This window comes from Nelusetta ayraudi, unplaced genomic scaffold, assembly GCF_046127955.1.
Source record: "Nelusetta ayraudi isolate G7.1 ecotype Tasmania unplaced genomic scaffold, CSIRO-AGI_Nayr_v1 ptg000016l, whole genome shotgun sequence".
Taxonomy (NCBI): Eukaryota; Metazoa; Chordata; class Actinopteri; order Tetraodontiformes; family Monacanthidae; genus Nelusetta; species Nelusetta ayraudi.
The window spans coordinates 1,104,802-1,120,497 of record NW_027466066.1 but is presented as its reverse complement, the minus strand read 5'-3'; the positions used below and the strand labels follow the sequence as shown (position 1 = coordinate 1,120,497).

Below are 15,696 nucleotides of genomic sequence, written 5' to 3'. Positions count from 1 at the left end.
ATTTTTATTACCACCCAGTCAGGCCTGAATATTATTTACGGAGCTTTGACATCATCCCGTTTAGAATGAAAATACGGTCAGTTTTGTGGGTGATCAGTGTGAGCAAAGCTGCAGACAAACAGGGTCTCGGGTCAGTTTTGGTTTGGTTGGTTTTAGATAAGGAAAAATCAGTAGTGGTGTATTTGAAATACATATCACATTTTAACTATGGCAAAATTTCTTTTTTAAAAGATAATTAAATTATTTTTGGCTTTGTACTGTTTGGTTATTGTCCATACATGTGTTATTTTTCTTTGCTTTCAGTTGCTGGTGAAGGTTTTTTTCTTCAAAAATGTCTTTGTTTTTGTTGTAGCTTTTTGTGGCATTTTCTCCACCTGTGGGATTTGTTGTTGTTGTTATTGTCCTACTTCCTTTTTAGGCCTTAAAAGAAAAAAAGGAGCAAATGAAACTCCAGTTTGAAAACAAGGTCTAGTTGCTGTAACTTTTATAAGGCGTTCATTCAGTTACTTGTTTAAATTAGACAGCACACTGGCTAGCCAGAAGCCAAGCTGTTGTTTGAGGTCACAAACATCATCAGGTATGACAGTGTGAACAGTGGAAACACATAAAGACAGAAACGGGCCCAAAGCAAAATAATTTATTTGGATCATTTGTAAAGTTGTTATGAATATCGAGAGATGTGCTACAGTTCAATCAAATAACTGTGAACACAAAATAAAAGTGTTGTTACACAACAGAAATACTGCACTGTACTGTAATTATTACATACACATACGTAAGGGTAGAATGGTTCTCTCAAATCTTAGGGTTCGGGTTAGCTCTATGGATGCTTGATTAAGCATTATCTCACCAAATAACTGATCACTGTAAGATAAAAGGAAATATAAAAAATGTTATGTGAAACTCTAGTGGTGTGATTTTATCTGGGGGAGAGCGTCACATCGCGTCTCTGTCTCTCCGTGGATTTCCAGGTCTTTCCATCCTCTTGTTTACAACGCCCGTCCAGCCTGTTGGCCGTGTGAATCTCAACTTCCTTCCACCCATCGTGACAGTTGCCCAACCGCCCTTATAAATAGCAAGAAGCAACCGCCCCTTTTTTTTGGAAAGTGGGAGTTAAGCTGTACAACAAACAAATGGACAAATGGAATTATGCGGCGTAACTGTACTTATCGCATGTCCAGCCCTTGACATTCCCGCGCTTGCGGCATCATATACCTTTATATGGTTTACATGCAGTGCTCAGTAGCTCTCTCAAAAAGCCGATAGCCATGGAGTACGCCTGTAAAGGTTCCCAGTCATCCGGGTCATCTTGAAGTAGAAGGGTTAAGTTGGGGCAACTGGATTTGTTCCTGTGGCCTTGAAGACATTTCGCCTCTAATCCAAAAGGCTTCTTCATCTCCGAGAAAAGGTTGGAGAGTCGCAAGTATTTAACCACCAGGGGGTGTGGGTGGGGCGGAAGGCTGATGGTACCTTCTACTAGCAACAAAACAGTGCCGATAGCCATCTTAAGTGATAACGTTCCATCCTGGCTGTCTGTGATATCACGCCACTAACGGGGAGAGTCGCACTGCGTTTTGTGCACAAAAACAAACTGGCTCCCTGCACGTCCAACAACATTGAACTTCCAAGGTTCAAGGTTCAAGGTAGCCTTATTGTCAGTCCTACAGTATATGTAACATGTATAGTGCATTGAAATTGTGTAAAGCAATGCACTCACCAAGGACAAAATGGATATAAAATAAGTAAAATAAGTGCAGCATGGGATGTGCTTGATACTGTCACGCTGGGTCATCATTGGTATCCGCATTGGGGGTCCCTTCACTTGCGTTCGCCATTGACTGACCCAGCGTCGGGATGAAGGTCACATGGTTCGGAAGGCTCACGTGCCTTCACATGCACTATTTGGGCTGCCGAGCCGGTTAGCAAAGAGCGGCAGAACGACAAGGCAGGATGTGATGTCATTTTTCATTTTTGGATGCCATGAGTATTTTTCTCATTGAGCTTAGTAAGCAGAACATCACATGTTGCTCTATTAATAACTCCAACCACTGCTGGCTTGTGACACATCAGAGATTCTCGTAAATATCTTCCTGTTTCCAATAAATGCACACCTCGGTTTCAGCGAGAGGCTGCGACACGTTTTCATAGTCGCCTTCATCGTCGGAAGAGCTCTCTTCCTGTTCGCTCCTCTCAGCTTGGAAGCGGACGGGTCGAGCCTGCGCGAAACCTGGTCTCGGAGTTGCTTCCTCATAACTGTGATCTTCAGCGCTGTCCAGTTCCTCATAATCGTCTCCATCCTCCACCTTTGCTGCCCCTCTTTGCTTCTTGACAGAATCGACTGGGTTGATAACATTCACGTAGTCGTCGTCCTCCTCCTCTTTGTCGCTTTGGTATTCATTATTCTCTCTGGAGACAACTGAAACACGAGCGACAGAAGGGAAGCATGAACACACAGGTTCCGATTGGTATTTTTTGGGGAGAGGGAATGTGAAAAGGGCGGGGGCCACACACATCGAGTTGGGACGCGACCCTTGGCTCGTCTCTTCCTGCAGACCTGACAGATGGCCACGGAGAGCAGCAGCAGCAGCAGCAGGACGCCAGCGGTGGCCAAGGAGATGAGAGGCAGCAGAGGCTCTGAGGGAGAGAAGAGCCGAGCGTCACCGAGCCATTTCCAAACACGTCTGCAGCCGCAGCGCCATGAGCCGCCACCAGAGGATGTGACCGCGGCCCCAAGGAGTTTGTGTGATCGAAACTGGTTTCAGTTCAAATTTGAAATTCGTATTAGGGAGTTCTGAAGGGGAACTCGAACTCATGGAGGTGAGACATTCACACGTGTCCTTAATCGCTTTTCGGTGTGTTTACCAGAATACTTGCAATGCAGTTAAGAAATTTCTTCAACATTTGCCAAATACATGTGGGAAAAAAATAAAATTGTGTGGTTAGCAGAAGCAAGAGTCATTCCAAATAAAACCCCAATTTACCACGAATTTCCTTAAAATGTAGCATCGGTATTGGTAAGAATTTGATTAATTATGGGTATATTGCACCTGTGTAGAAAAACATAAATGCGTTAGCTTAACATTAACATCATTAGCTAAGCTTAGCTTAGCTTAATGATGGTACTATAGTACACTTAGATTCAATAGCAGACATTAAAGGGTCATCATTTTATGTATATTTATAGATTTTCATCAAATTTTTTTGTCCTAGCAACCTTGCACAATAAAATACGAAAAAAGAAACAGCAATTCTCTAGAATGTAACTGATTTATCCCTCTGTTTACAGCCTCCTGCAAAAAAACAACAACAACTCTTTAGCTTCCTCCAAAACGTGATGCTACTAATCTCAACTGGGAAAGCTGTCACAGAAGTGGGAGAAGTAGCAATTCCCTTTGTGACATCACACAGGGCTGGTATTCAAAACATACGTCACTGTGAAAAGGTTTCCAGGACAGACCATTTCTGTGGAGGTCACTGACAGTTCGCTAGACAAAAAAAATAAATAAATTAAAAAAACACTTGACGCAAAACCCACCACGTAAAAATGCTGGACCTCCTAAATGCTGCGATATGATGAAGAACATCTTACCTGAACACTCCACAGCGGCATCCTCACTGTGTCCACACTTCTTTGTGTCCAGTCGTTCACACTCACCAAGAGGCTTCTCCTTCTCCGGGCAGCTGAGCTCGATTCTTACAGTTTCATTTGCCCGGCCGGACACGTTGAAGGCCCTGAGGGCCGTAGCACAGCCCAGCTCCCTGCACACCACCTGAGCAGTGGGCAGGTCCCAGCCATCCACGCAGACACTCCTCCACAATTGTCCCTGCTTGATTTCTAATCTCCCACTGCACCGAATGGTCCCATGTAGTCTGATGTCAACACCTTGAAAGAAAGCCGAATCCCATTTTAGTGTCTCACACAGTCGTTCGTATGTGGGTTAATCAGTAGGAAGACTGACCTGCAGCGAGCAAGGTTGATGTCCAAAAGATACAGACTGGGGAAATGATAAAAAAAAAAAAAAAGATATATACACAATGACTTTTTAGTTATGTTCTATCCAAAACTGTTTCTGTAAAATGAAAGTACATTTTTTCGGATTGTACCTGTGGCCAAGAAGTGAAGGTTTCTTTCTCGTGTTCTCCCCATGGCTCACGCGAAGGTTCCCCGGCGTCATCTCTCAATGACGGGTGGGTAGCATGACAGCAAAGTGTAGCGACTGCCGCTCAGAAACATCTCTCGCAGAGACCCTTCTTCCTGCAATCCGCTCTGTGATTTCAAATGGGGAACTGAAACTCAGAGTCGCCGACTTATTAATATGTGCGCGACAACAACAAAAAATCGCACAAAATGTTGAGCGCTATGCGTTTTGGTTTTTTTTCGACACAACGGGTGGATGCAAATGAGGGGCGTGATAACAGAAAAACTACTGTGTGTACTTATATATGTGTGAGCTTCTTATCAGACGCGACGACACACGTATTACATTACGTATTCCTTTGCAGCTTCCTCTCACCAACTATTAAAGCCTGTGAAACCACCCCAAATGTTTTGGTTGGTGACTCATTGCAAGAAGGCACCACCCAAGGCTTTTTGTTTGTTTGGCTTTTTTTTTACTGCTGTCAATGTGAAAAAGTGCTACATGGCTCCTGCTGAGTTCAATTTGACAAGTTCCATGAGTAATAATGACGCGCAAATAAAGATTTTTGAGGGAGAATGATGTGAGAATTAAGATTTATTAAAAAAAAAATTGTCACAACAGCAATGCAGACAAGAAGCTACGCAAAAATGCAGGTGCAATTAAAGTAATGTGTTGCTTTAGTTCCATTAGTGAGATAAAGTCTTTCCAATGAGGCCTTGGGGTTAATGTGGGTGATTGCACTTGCAGACTGTAGTCCTAACAATTTGATCAATCAGGCTCAATTGTTGAGGAGGGTTTTCTGTCACTTCCTGTGTGGAGATTTTTATTTATTTATTTATTTATTTATTTTTAAATGCAATGATAATCTCCTTTGCCATTGTACAGGGTGTCTGGTGACCACTAGATGGTGGAAAAAATCTATCTGTCAATAAATTGTAGATTACTTTATTGGTTTTCAACAACCTGGTAGGCCAGTTGCAGCCTCTGCATCGCTTGAACGAACCTCCTTCATCAACAATCAAGCTCCAGCAGAGGTTGCAAAAGATAGAAATTGATTTTTTTTTTTTTTTTACTCTCTTTTTTTTATCATTATTATTATTATTATTATTATTATTCATTTATTCTATTTCATTTTTTTTTTTTTTTTTTTGAAGCCAGGCTTGACAGGAGCAGCACAGAGAGAGCAATGCAAAACTTCACCGAACTCAACCGTCCTGGCCATGGAAATCAGGTTTTAGAATGAAAATAAGATCCCCGGGGCTTTGTTGTCTATCCAACGACTGAGGCAGAACAGGAACCCGCCGTACATGTTGCTAAACCTCTGGAGGGAGAACACAGGAACTTTCTGTGCCGTTTGGGACTGCCGTTTCCAGGAAAAACACGGGAACTGTCAGCCAGAGACCACGTTTCATACCTTCACATGAATCTCAACTGTGGACACGTTCCTTGAAGATTTTAGATGCGATCCACATCCATCATCCCTCAGAGTTTTTCCTTAGACAGACTTGAAAAAGAAGCTGCAGAGTAGCTAAGCAAGCCGACCAGCTGCAGGGTGTGAGAAAAACACACATTTTCCCAATACCAAAAATATGACCCATCAAATATTCTTGATTAAAATCTGTGTGTATTACACACACCGTCTTTGTACGTTGTGAAATCTTTATCATAGCGACGCCCCTGCGACACTGCTGCAGTATCGAGCTATAACCACTAGGGGTCATCCCAGCACTGCGTTTGTAAACCCTTTAATGCGTCTAATAAACTTTTTCCAAAAAAAAAAAAATCCTACAGATATGTAAAGGCTTTGCTGATTATTTGTGTGCATCTTGGCTATTTTAGTTTTGTAATATAAAGATGAGAAATATAAATTGTACTTGCAAAGAAATCGCGAGTAAAACTACACCAAATGTTGTCAGCTTTCGTTTTACACCACCCATTCTCCTGACAATCTCGAAATGTCACGAAAAAAATATTTTTTTTTTTAATGGTTCCCTCAAAATCACCTGTGATGGGGGAAACGAACGAAATAACCGAAAGCCTCCCACGAGACGGAGGAAGCGGAAGCAGCCCAACACACATGGAGGGCGCGCTTGCCTCGTAGTGTCTGGGGCACGCTGAGCGATAGTGACAGCTCAGTGAGCCTCATAGCGTGAGAAGGCTGAGGAAGTGAGTGGTGTGAGAGCGCTGCCACCGCAGCCCTGTGGCAGCTCCGCCTCGAGCCTGCGGTGCACTCAGCCCACCCTCCCGACACTCTCTTGCACTCAATTCCAGCCCGCTCGCGCTGCTCGGCTTCCCCATTCTCACGGGCATGGTGCAAAAACAGCAGGTTCACGTTCAATCGCTCGCAGTGTCTCAATCGAAGGCAGCCACCTTTTAATTTTTTATTTATTTATTTATTTATTTTTATTTTATTTTGCGAGATGTGTCATGTCTCGTGCAAGACAGGGCGTCTACCGACCAGTTGGACTTGAGGAACTGTTTCGGTGTGTAGCTAGTTTGAGGACGTAGATGGCTATGGATAGATAGAATTTGTGTAGAAGGGTAAGGTGGTGGGTTCTATCCCCGGACTTTTATTGGGGCCTTTCGTTGTGCGTGGTCTTCCGGAGTCCTGGTTAGGGATGTTAACAATTAATCGATAATCAATTAATTGATTACGAATTTAATCGACTAAATCAAATTAGCCGCCATTAATTGAAATTTTTTTCACGAGTAGTTAATACCATTATAACAGTGTGGTGGCAGGAAATAGCAATTCACCTGTAGATACTGTGATGGTCATAATATACCTAGACCTTTTTAAAGAAAATAATAATAAAAAAGGTGAAATGTGACCCATTAGAATTCAACTTAAAGTCACAGGATGTATGTTTAGAGTGTTTTTTCTGTTCTGTATAACGTAAAACTGGGTCACATTGGATCCTTAACATTGTTGAAGTGTTAAATAATGTCTTCCTTACACATTTTTCATTGTGAAATTTAGGTTCTCAGGAAAAATCACCGCTCATCAATCAGACAATCAACCAACGATAAATGAATGAATCGATAATTTGCAACCCTATTCCAGGTTCCTCTCACAGTTCAAAACACGTCTACATTAGCTGTGGCTGTGATTGAGGGTGCGACTAGATGCGGCCTTGTGACATACTGGCTTAAGACGATAGGATGGTGTAGGACAGTGGTCCCCAACCACCGGGCCGCGGACTGGTGCCGGTCCGTGGGTCATTTGGTACCGGGGCGCGGAACAATTTTGTTTTGAAAAATGACCGGAATCTCTCCGTGACATCCATCTGACGCTCAACTCTTGAGGCATGTCAATGCGCTTGTCTCGGTAATCTGATTCGTTACTGCGAGATTAAACCCACAAGCTAGCAAGCTAGCGAGCAACATGAGTGTCGATCGCCACCCCCACCCACCGTCAACGATCACGCGTTCATGCCAGTCCGTGAAAATATTGTCTCACGTTAAGCCGGGCTGTGGTGCTAAAAAGGTTGGGGGGGGACCACTGTAGGATACAGCGATCACGGCGACCCTGACTGCAGCTGCAGCAGCGAGAGAGTGGGACGGATGGCCTCGTATTGATATGCATTACATAATGCTGTCGTTGTAATCAGGACATTATTGCAAACGCCTCTCCTTGCCTCGAGTGATTGTATGTAATAATGCTTCATGCTGAAATCATTCATTTCACGCAAATCCCCCATTCTCTCCAACAGCTCAGTCCACCCCCGCCGCTCCTCAAACCTTCCACGCACCCCCACTGTGAGGTTTGCCGCTGTCCGTCCCGCAGAGCCCAAACTGCAACTGTGCTGGCGCCGTGCGAGTGAGCTTAATGCTCAGTGACCGACATCTTCGGCCGCCGCTGTGTCATAGACGGATGTGCGTGTTTGGAGCTCTACATGCTCCACAGCTCTAGCTGTTGCCCCTCTCTGCCAGTCGAGGGTCTCGCCGGGTGCTCACACCCAGTCACCCGCATCTGAGGACCCTGGCAGAGAGCAGCGTTCCAGGTTATGGAAAGCTGGTTTAACAGAATGTGGAGCCGGGGAGGTTGTATTGGCTCCTGAAAACTGATAAATATACTTTTTTTTTAATACTGTATTAAGTTAATTTCTGATTATTTCATGGAATAAATATTCATAAACAAGCGTGCACTTTGCCCCAACAAAGAAATATCCTGCGCTTCACGGACAGCAGGGCTGCACCCTGTGTCTGGTCATTATCTCTGACCACTCGCTCTCTGTCCCTCGGATGTCTCAAGGCCAAGGTCGAATGACGGTATTATTCAGAAACCTGTTGCCATAACAAGCTGGATTTGACCGGCTGCATCCCTGAGCCGTCGCTTCAACACTTCCTCCCTGCCAACAGGTCGCGTTCTCACCATGGATGTATTATGACTGGAAGCCGCACTTCCACTATAGTGACGCGGCGATATTTCTTCCTAGTGGCCACTCAAGGTACTGCATCAATCGCATTCGGCCCAAATGACAATTTTCTGCAATATACAAATTTTCTATTCGCTATTCCTTTTCCATTGTTCATTTTTAGGCCATGGACTTTTAATCTTTCTAAAACTAATTTCCCAAAAGTCCCAAAAAATCCCCAGAAAATAACTTTATTCTGAGCATGGTACGTGTGCAGCCCAAGCATTTGGAGCTTGGTCACAGCTTGTTTCAATTGGCCAATGCATTCAGATGAATCATTACTGCGCTAACGCTCTAATAACAATAACAATAATAATAATAATAACAATAATAATAATAATAATAATAATATTCAATTGCAGATGTCAGACTTTTCCGGTGTAGACGTCTGGTGAGCAACTTCATTGAAATTAATAGGAGCTAGTTAGCTCCGATCCAGTTAATGTAGCATATAGTTCTCACTTGTTATATGAAAGGCTGGCAGGGTTGTGTGGAGGGAGCGGCCAGCTTCCATGTAAATAATATTAGTGGTCCATTCACGTGGTGGTGGAGTCATGTTTGTCGCTGTGTTGTGTTGACGTTACGGATAATTCATCGGCAAAAACCTCAACGGACGCGTTGACGAACGTCAGGTTCGTACCGCAGAGGAGTCCGATCAAAGAATGTCGCAGGATCAGATTTGTGGTCACCTTTCAAACTTTTTTTGCCTTCGATAAAAGACCAAAGTGTGGCAAACAGTCAGCAAAGGTTTCCGCGGCTCAACACGGTGATCCGTGTGCGCACGGTGAGGGTAAAAGGATCCACCTGTGCTCACGGCGTCAGGGTTGCAGTCATGTAACCCGATGTTTCCGTAACACACAGCCGCCTTTGAGCAAAAAAAACTTTGTTCTTTCCTTCGTCCCCCTCCCCCGCCGGCACTATCTTGATCTCTTTCTCAAGTTGTGACGATGCACGCGCGCGCACACGCGCGCTGCGCACGCACACTCAGCAGGATGCCCACGAGGGGTTACAACAGGTCATGTTCTGAGCGGAGCGGAACTGAAAAACAGGAAGAAAGGCAAGGTGTAAGGATGGCAGCCGAGTGTGTCTCAACCATGTGCATGTGGGTTAAGCCGGGTGAAGCATGAGAGCAGAAAGGTTAAACATGCATCTTGTGCAACGCCGACAGACCATTAAAGCGTTGCGGGGCAGGGGAGGGATTGCAAGGGAGTGCGAGCGCGATTGTCTATCGGAGGTGATTAAGGAGGCTGCAGCCGCAGAGCAAGAAGAAGAAGCAGAGATTCCTTCATTTTGGTTTTACAGCACTGGGGCTGTGGCGCCGCGCACATATGCGCACACACACACACACACACTCACAAAAACATACTCCGAGTGGCCAACAACTGAATGTAATTCGGACCGACAGCTAGCCTTCACGCTCTGATGCACCTCGCCTCCCAAAATGGACACAGAAGGACCGTTTTACTTGCGCGCACGCACACACACACACACACACGCACACACACACGCACACACGGTGTCTAAATGGGCTTTCTGTCCACAGCAGCCGAAAAACCCAAAACATAAAGTGGAGGGGGCGGAGGTGGGGATGAATAGTTGAGGGGGGGATTAGCAGGGCGGGTGATAAGGGTGTGTTCGAGCCAACAACAGGCTGGGAGCACAAAGACGGCGGGCAGACAGCGGACGGGCGAGTGCAAATGCAAAAATAGACACGTTGGAAATCAGGGCGACAGTTGGGCCACACACTGGCAAAGAAGCACGGCGGCTGCTTGGAGGGAGTCACACCAGGACATGAAATCCAGTTCTGCTCAAGCGCCGTTCGAGCTGTATTTCCGACACACAGGACGAGACCAGAACCAGGAGATTTTTGCACGGCCAACGACCGGCGGCCAGCAGTTTGCACACCTGTGAAAAGAGCGGCGACAGCAGGCCAAAGCGGCTTCAGTTGTGAGATGTCTGCACATCCATCTTGCCAAGCGCCACGGCGAGGCATTTTCGCTCGGTCAATCAGTTTCCCTTCTGTAGTAACGAAACAGGGAAGCAACGACTCACTGCCATAGAAAAGCCGCAGCGAAAGGAGAAGAAATTCAGAAAGCAGCTGATGCCACCGCCGCCACCGCAGAGATAATCGTGGAGTCTGCAGCTTTATTAAAGCTGGATTTTCATCAACAGCCGTGAAAGCTTCACTCTACTCTCAACTGCTTTGTTGAAACTTTAATTAAGAGCGAAGCACGGTGGTGCCTCACTGTTCACCACGGGGCAGCGAGGTGCATCAAAGCCCAATAAGAAGCCCCGGGCGGCAACTGCCAGAATCAGATCCGATTGGTCAACTTTGATTGTGATTGGCAGAGCGTTTGTCAAATCACCGTCCTGTAATCCATTTTCGTGTTGGCTGTGTCGCCTTCCTCTCTGGGTCCAGTGACAGATGCACGAAATACTTTGACGAATTGCAGATCCAGATGGTATGCCAGGTTGAAATAAATAAACAAGCATTGGATTGGGGCTTTAAATGTGAGAATGGCCTTAAAACATCTAATCCTTTAAGATCAAATCAGCAAGACTAACCGCTGGAAGTCAGGACACCACAGGTTGTTCTTGTTATGTCGCAATTGATTGCAAAGATAGCAATTTTTGTGGGTAGAGATTACATTTCCAAACATTTTACACACTTGGCTGTTCAGTTCCCTGTAAAAAAATAAAAATAAAATACAAATAAAAAAATTGAGGCTAAAATTGTAAAAGGTCTTGTTGTACGTCCTATTCAAATTCAAGTTACAACTGTTTCCAGGCTAAACCCAGTCTACTGGATTAGCATTCGCCCAACAGGGTGAAAAGATAAATGATAAAATGGTCTGTAGTCTTTGCACTATATGGAAATTCCTTTTGACGTTTGGCTGAAAAATGACTGGAATATATTTGCAGGCCGGCAAACAGGCTGCGGTTCTAAAAGAAAAAAAAGTCTTGATCTCACAGAAAAGGGAAACTTAAGATTCACTTCCAGTATTGTGCTTTCCTTTCTGACCTGGTTATGAGCAGCGTTCATGCGAGCATTGCATTATTCCCGAAATAATGGCCTCTTCCTTGGCATGAAGTGTAGACGCAGAAAAGTATTTCAACACCTCGGGTCAAATGACTGTGCTGTAGTCACAGCCTTGTCCGAGATGACGCACAACTCAGCATATTAGTTTTTTATTGTATTTTTTTTTTTTTTTTTAAATCTCTCTCCCCAAGCAACGCTGTGACCCAAGATTGCATTATTTGCATATAAATTGCTTTAATCTGTTTTTTTCCAAGCTGAGCTCATGTATAATTAAACATTTACGGCCATAAAAATTGTACCTCCGCACACGATAATCACGACTTAAGCGTTTTAAATTCATTGAGCACACGTCCTCGTGCCGCCGCTGCTGTCGAGCACCAGTGATTGTTCGCACTTTGACCGAAAACCACTTGGTAAATGTATGTTTTGTGGGCCAAAGATACAGAAAATGAAAGCATCTTAACAAAGCCATGAAGCAAAACGGACCAAATAAAACTTCTCCTCTTCGCATTTTCAGCGTTTCTACTGTCCAAAAGGCCTTTGGGGGGGAAAAAAAGACGCTATGTGGGAAGAAAGTTAATGTTGTTTATGACAAAAGACAGGAAAGTGGCGTCCGGAGGATTCTCAACATGGGTGGGGGGGAATGATTTAGAGAGCGGCTGTGGTCGGTAAGAGAGACAATGAGGTGTGATTTAGTGCAAAGGGGGAAAATGGAGGAGCGGGGGTTGCGTTCCTGGCAAAGATTGAGTGTCATTTAATGCGGGAGTGAGTGGAGGAATTATTGGGCGGCCGCTACACCCGTCGACTATAGATGTGGCCCATCGTTCATATGGCCGCTATCCCAGCTGAATGGGAACGACCCTATTAGCGCAAACTGAATGCTAACTGCCGCGCCGCATATTGGGGGCCCGGCAGCAAAGAGCTGAGCTGGCTAATGACGCTATGTCACCGTAATGGCGCGTCTCTATCAAGTGGCCGCCGCCTCCACGGGACGCTCAGGGCTCTCCATCGCCGTGCCCTGGCCTCCACTCGTCCTCGCCCCGCCGCCGAGTGACCTTCAGCTAGCGGCTCAAGACGGAGGGGAGGGAGTGGTCCCGTCCTGGCGAGAGGTTGCTCCTTCCTCGCTGTGTGCCAGGTGTGTTTTACACCTCCTCTACTTTCAAAAAAAAAAAGGTGCCTCGTCCATGGACAGATGGCTCATCAAAGTGAAGAAAGATTCCGAGAAGCACTTTCGCAGGACTTGGGAACAATTAGCTCTAATGTTCTCGGTATCTCGCGTGCTGGAGGCAATTCTATTTGGGCATCGCTCACCGGAATGTCTTCAGGGCTGTCAAGGTGTAGAAACATAGAGGGGGGGAGGGCGGGGGGCAGTGGGGCCTTTATCTGCAGAGTCTTCACATTTAAAAGAAAAAAAATCAGCTTGTTAGGAAAAGAGCGTGTACTTTGTTCCATGAAAGGACTGTAGGGTCAAGAGACACAGGAGTCACTGATTTAAAATGGAAAACATTTTTTTTCAGTTTTGAATACTAGTTAAAGTTTGAGGAAATTCAAGTAGATATTATCAAAATAAAATTTACATATGATAAAAAAATATATATATTTCAAATTCTCATTTAATACCTATTTGGATGTTCTTCACCCTGGGAGCCAGTGGAGCAGCTCTGCTTCACCATCCAAAAATAACTTGGCCGTCTGTTTACCTCTGTTTATTTCAAAGGCTGTGCACATCAGCATGAAATTGATTTTTTTTTTAATTGCGGTAAACGCTGAAATGATTTGCACTAGAAACCACCAAAGAGAGCGCTCACATCTTTGCATATGTACAACTGACTATAAAAGACACCGAAATTAAAAAAAAAAAAAAAGGTGAAAACGTGCACGTGTTGTTAGTCGCTTTTATTCCAGTTAAGACGAGTTTGAATTCTTCGTGAGGATCCCAGTCCACCGCAGCACTTTTGGCACTTTAATCCACTTCGCTGCAGCTTGTCCTGACTTCACCTATACTGAGCTGAACAGCATCAGCACTTTATCCTCTGTGCTGCCAAGAGCGACAACGATGCACTCTGACAAGCACTATGACATGCTGCGCTCCGGCCATGTTTTGTTGCTACGCTACAACTTCAGCATATTTTAATATATTTTTTAGCGTTAGCTTTTAATTACCTTTCAATTTTATTTTACTCATCCGTTTCAATCAGTCTGAATTCCGTTACTCGGTGCTTGCTGCTAATTCATCTCTGTTTTCATGCAAAGAAATCTTGAATGTTCTTCATCCTCTCTTTTTGTATTTTAACCTGCACTGAACTGTGTGAGAGGAAAACAGCTGAGGCAATTGTTTGATTTCAAACAACAATGCTAGCTGGTGAGGCAAACCCGCTGCTATCAAAGCACGTTTTGCACACTTTACCAGTAGACATCGCCTTCATGTTTAATTCCAATTCAGGATGGCTGCCCTGGGTATTATCGCTGTATTCTGGGGGGCGACTTGGCTTCCCAGTTGCCCCCCTGAGACGATCCATCCATCGCCGATACATAGCATGAATCTGAAAGCAGTGGGCGATCTGTCATTTGTGCTATTAGTTCACGGTTATCATCAGCTGAGGCCGAGGCCATTAGCTCGAAGACATTAGCAGCAGCCATCAAGCAAAGCCATTAACTCCTCTCCCAGCTAAAAGGCTACTGTCCCTCACAAAGACTCATTAGGGAGGGATGGAAAGAAGGAGGAAGGAGAAGCAGCAGCATGGCGGAGGCGGGTGGCGACAAGGAAAGCAAAGACGGAGAGAGTGAAGGTCAGATGGTTCGGATTGGTTTCGCCGCGTCGCTGATTCCCACATATTAAACGTGCGTTGAAATGCAACCGGTCCAGCCTGAGCGCCACCTTTAAAAACTCCAGGCTGGATCATTTTCTGTCAAAGTGGGTGAAACAGGGACGGTCAGCCTCCCTCGGTGAGCCTGTCAGAGTCTCTGCCGCAAACAACAGCAGCCTCAGTGTGGATGCCGCAATGAAAGACAACATTTGCTCATTAACAGGAGAGCAGCAGCCGAGGCTCCTCTCAACCCTGACTGACACTGAGGTAAACACTCCAGCGGCCAGTCTCTCAAAGCGGTCGGCAGCCTTGGACCGTTACCAAGTCGATGAAGCAGCAGAGATGAAGTCTGATTTTCTATGGCCTCTTTGCCAGATTGATGTATAACGACGAATTAATCCAATGAATCTATCAAATATTTAATCTGGCATGTGCTTGGTGGTTGCAGTGTTTGTCCATCGACTCGGAAACTGCTTCTGCAAAATCCACATTTGGTGGAAGTTTTGTCATGAAAGGATACAGTAAGCTAGATGATTTATTTATTTATCTTTTATCATACATGGAAGAATAAACAGGTACTAGTCCATTTAGATGCCATTCCGATGCCATTCTGAGAGGTTTCTGTGGGAGAAAATGTAATTCATCTATCCAACTTCCACTGCTGGAGCACTGAATATGTGGCCTGTAAACTATGTATCTCATTCTTATACATCCACATTTGAATGTACCAACATACACGCAAAGTAATGCAAAGTAATATTATTGCACCTAAAAGTATTCAACAGCATTCTTTTAAGCACAGCATAACAGTTTCACATTGTTTCACTATTTTTCTCTTCTTTTTTAATCACCCGGGCAATCCGGCCCTAACCCTACCAACACTGGGAACCAGAGGTGGGCGCTGAGTTCACATGACTTCAGCCCAGTCAGGCTTAAGTTGCAATTTGGGCGGCTGAAGAAGATTTAAGACGTGTTGACTTAACCTTGACTCAGTATTCACAAGGGTTACTGTTAAGGGACTTTCACTAATACAAGTACTTGAGGTTTCATCTTTTTTTAATGAATTAAAATTGATTTATATTTCAGACTTAACTGATAAGTGCAGTGACTGCGACCTTTGTCTGCATGAATAAATGGCCTGTTGACAATGTTATTTTTCGGATGATAAAAGTAAGCAGTGAACTAGTAAACTACACAACGCCACATAATCGCTGTAAGAGTTTGTTTTAGCCACCAGCTAGCAGGCTGGTTCCAGTCTGTGTTTTATTGTTTGTTCGTCATTTTGGTTCAGT

At 44.7% G+C, this 15,696-nt stretch overlaps 1 protein-coding gene across 1 annotated transcript; it reads right to left on the bottom strand.

The window, feature by feature from the left end:
* Nucleotides 1-622: 622 nt before the first annotated feature.
* Nucleotides 623-4,473, bottom strand: LOC142886644 (scavenger receptor cysteine-rich type 1 protein M130-like). The gene is made up of 5 exons (XM_076023690.1): nt 4,105-4,473; nt 3,960-3,995; nt 3,590-3,883; nt 2,512-2,634; nt 623-2,416 (listed from the first exon to the last, which is right to left on the bottom strand). Exons 1-5 carry the CDS (start codon nt 4,145-4,147, stop codon nt 2,067-2,069), a joined length of 846 nt encoding a protein of 281 aa, XP_075879805.1. The 5' UTR covers nt 4,148-4,473; the 3' UTR covers nt 623-2,066.
* Nucleotides 4,474-15,696: the final 11,223 nt, after the last annotated feature.

Bases quoted from the DNA above. Each gene is read 5' to 3' on its own strand.
- LOC142886644 (XM_076023690.1), bottom strand. From the start codon at position 4,147: ATGGGGAGAACACGAGAAAGAAACCTTCACTTCTTGGCCACAG. The intron at 3,884-3,959 runs GTCAGTCTTCCT...CTTTCTTTCAAG, and splicing joins ATCAACCTTGCTCGCTGCAG to GTGTTGACATCAGACTACAT. The intron at 2,635-3,589 runs GTAAGATGTTCT...TCTCTCCCTCAG, and splicing joins TGCCGCTGTGGAGTGTTCAG to AGCCTCTGCTGCCTCTCATC.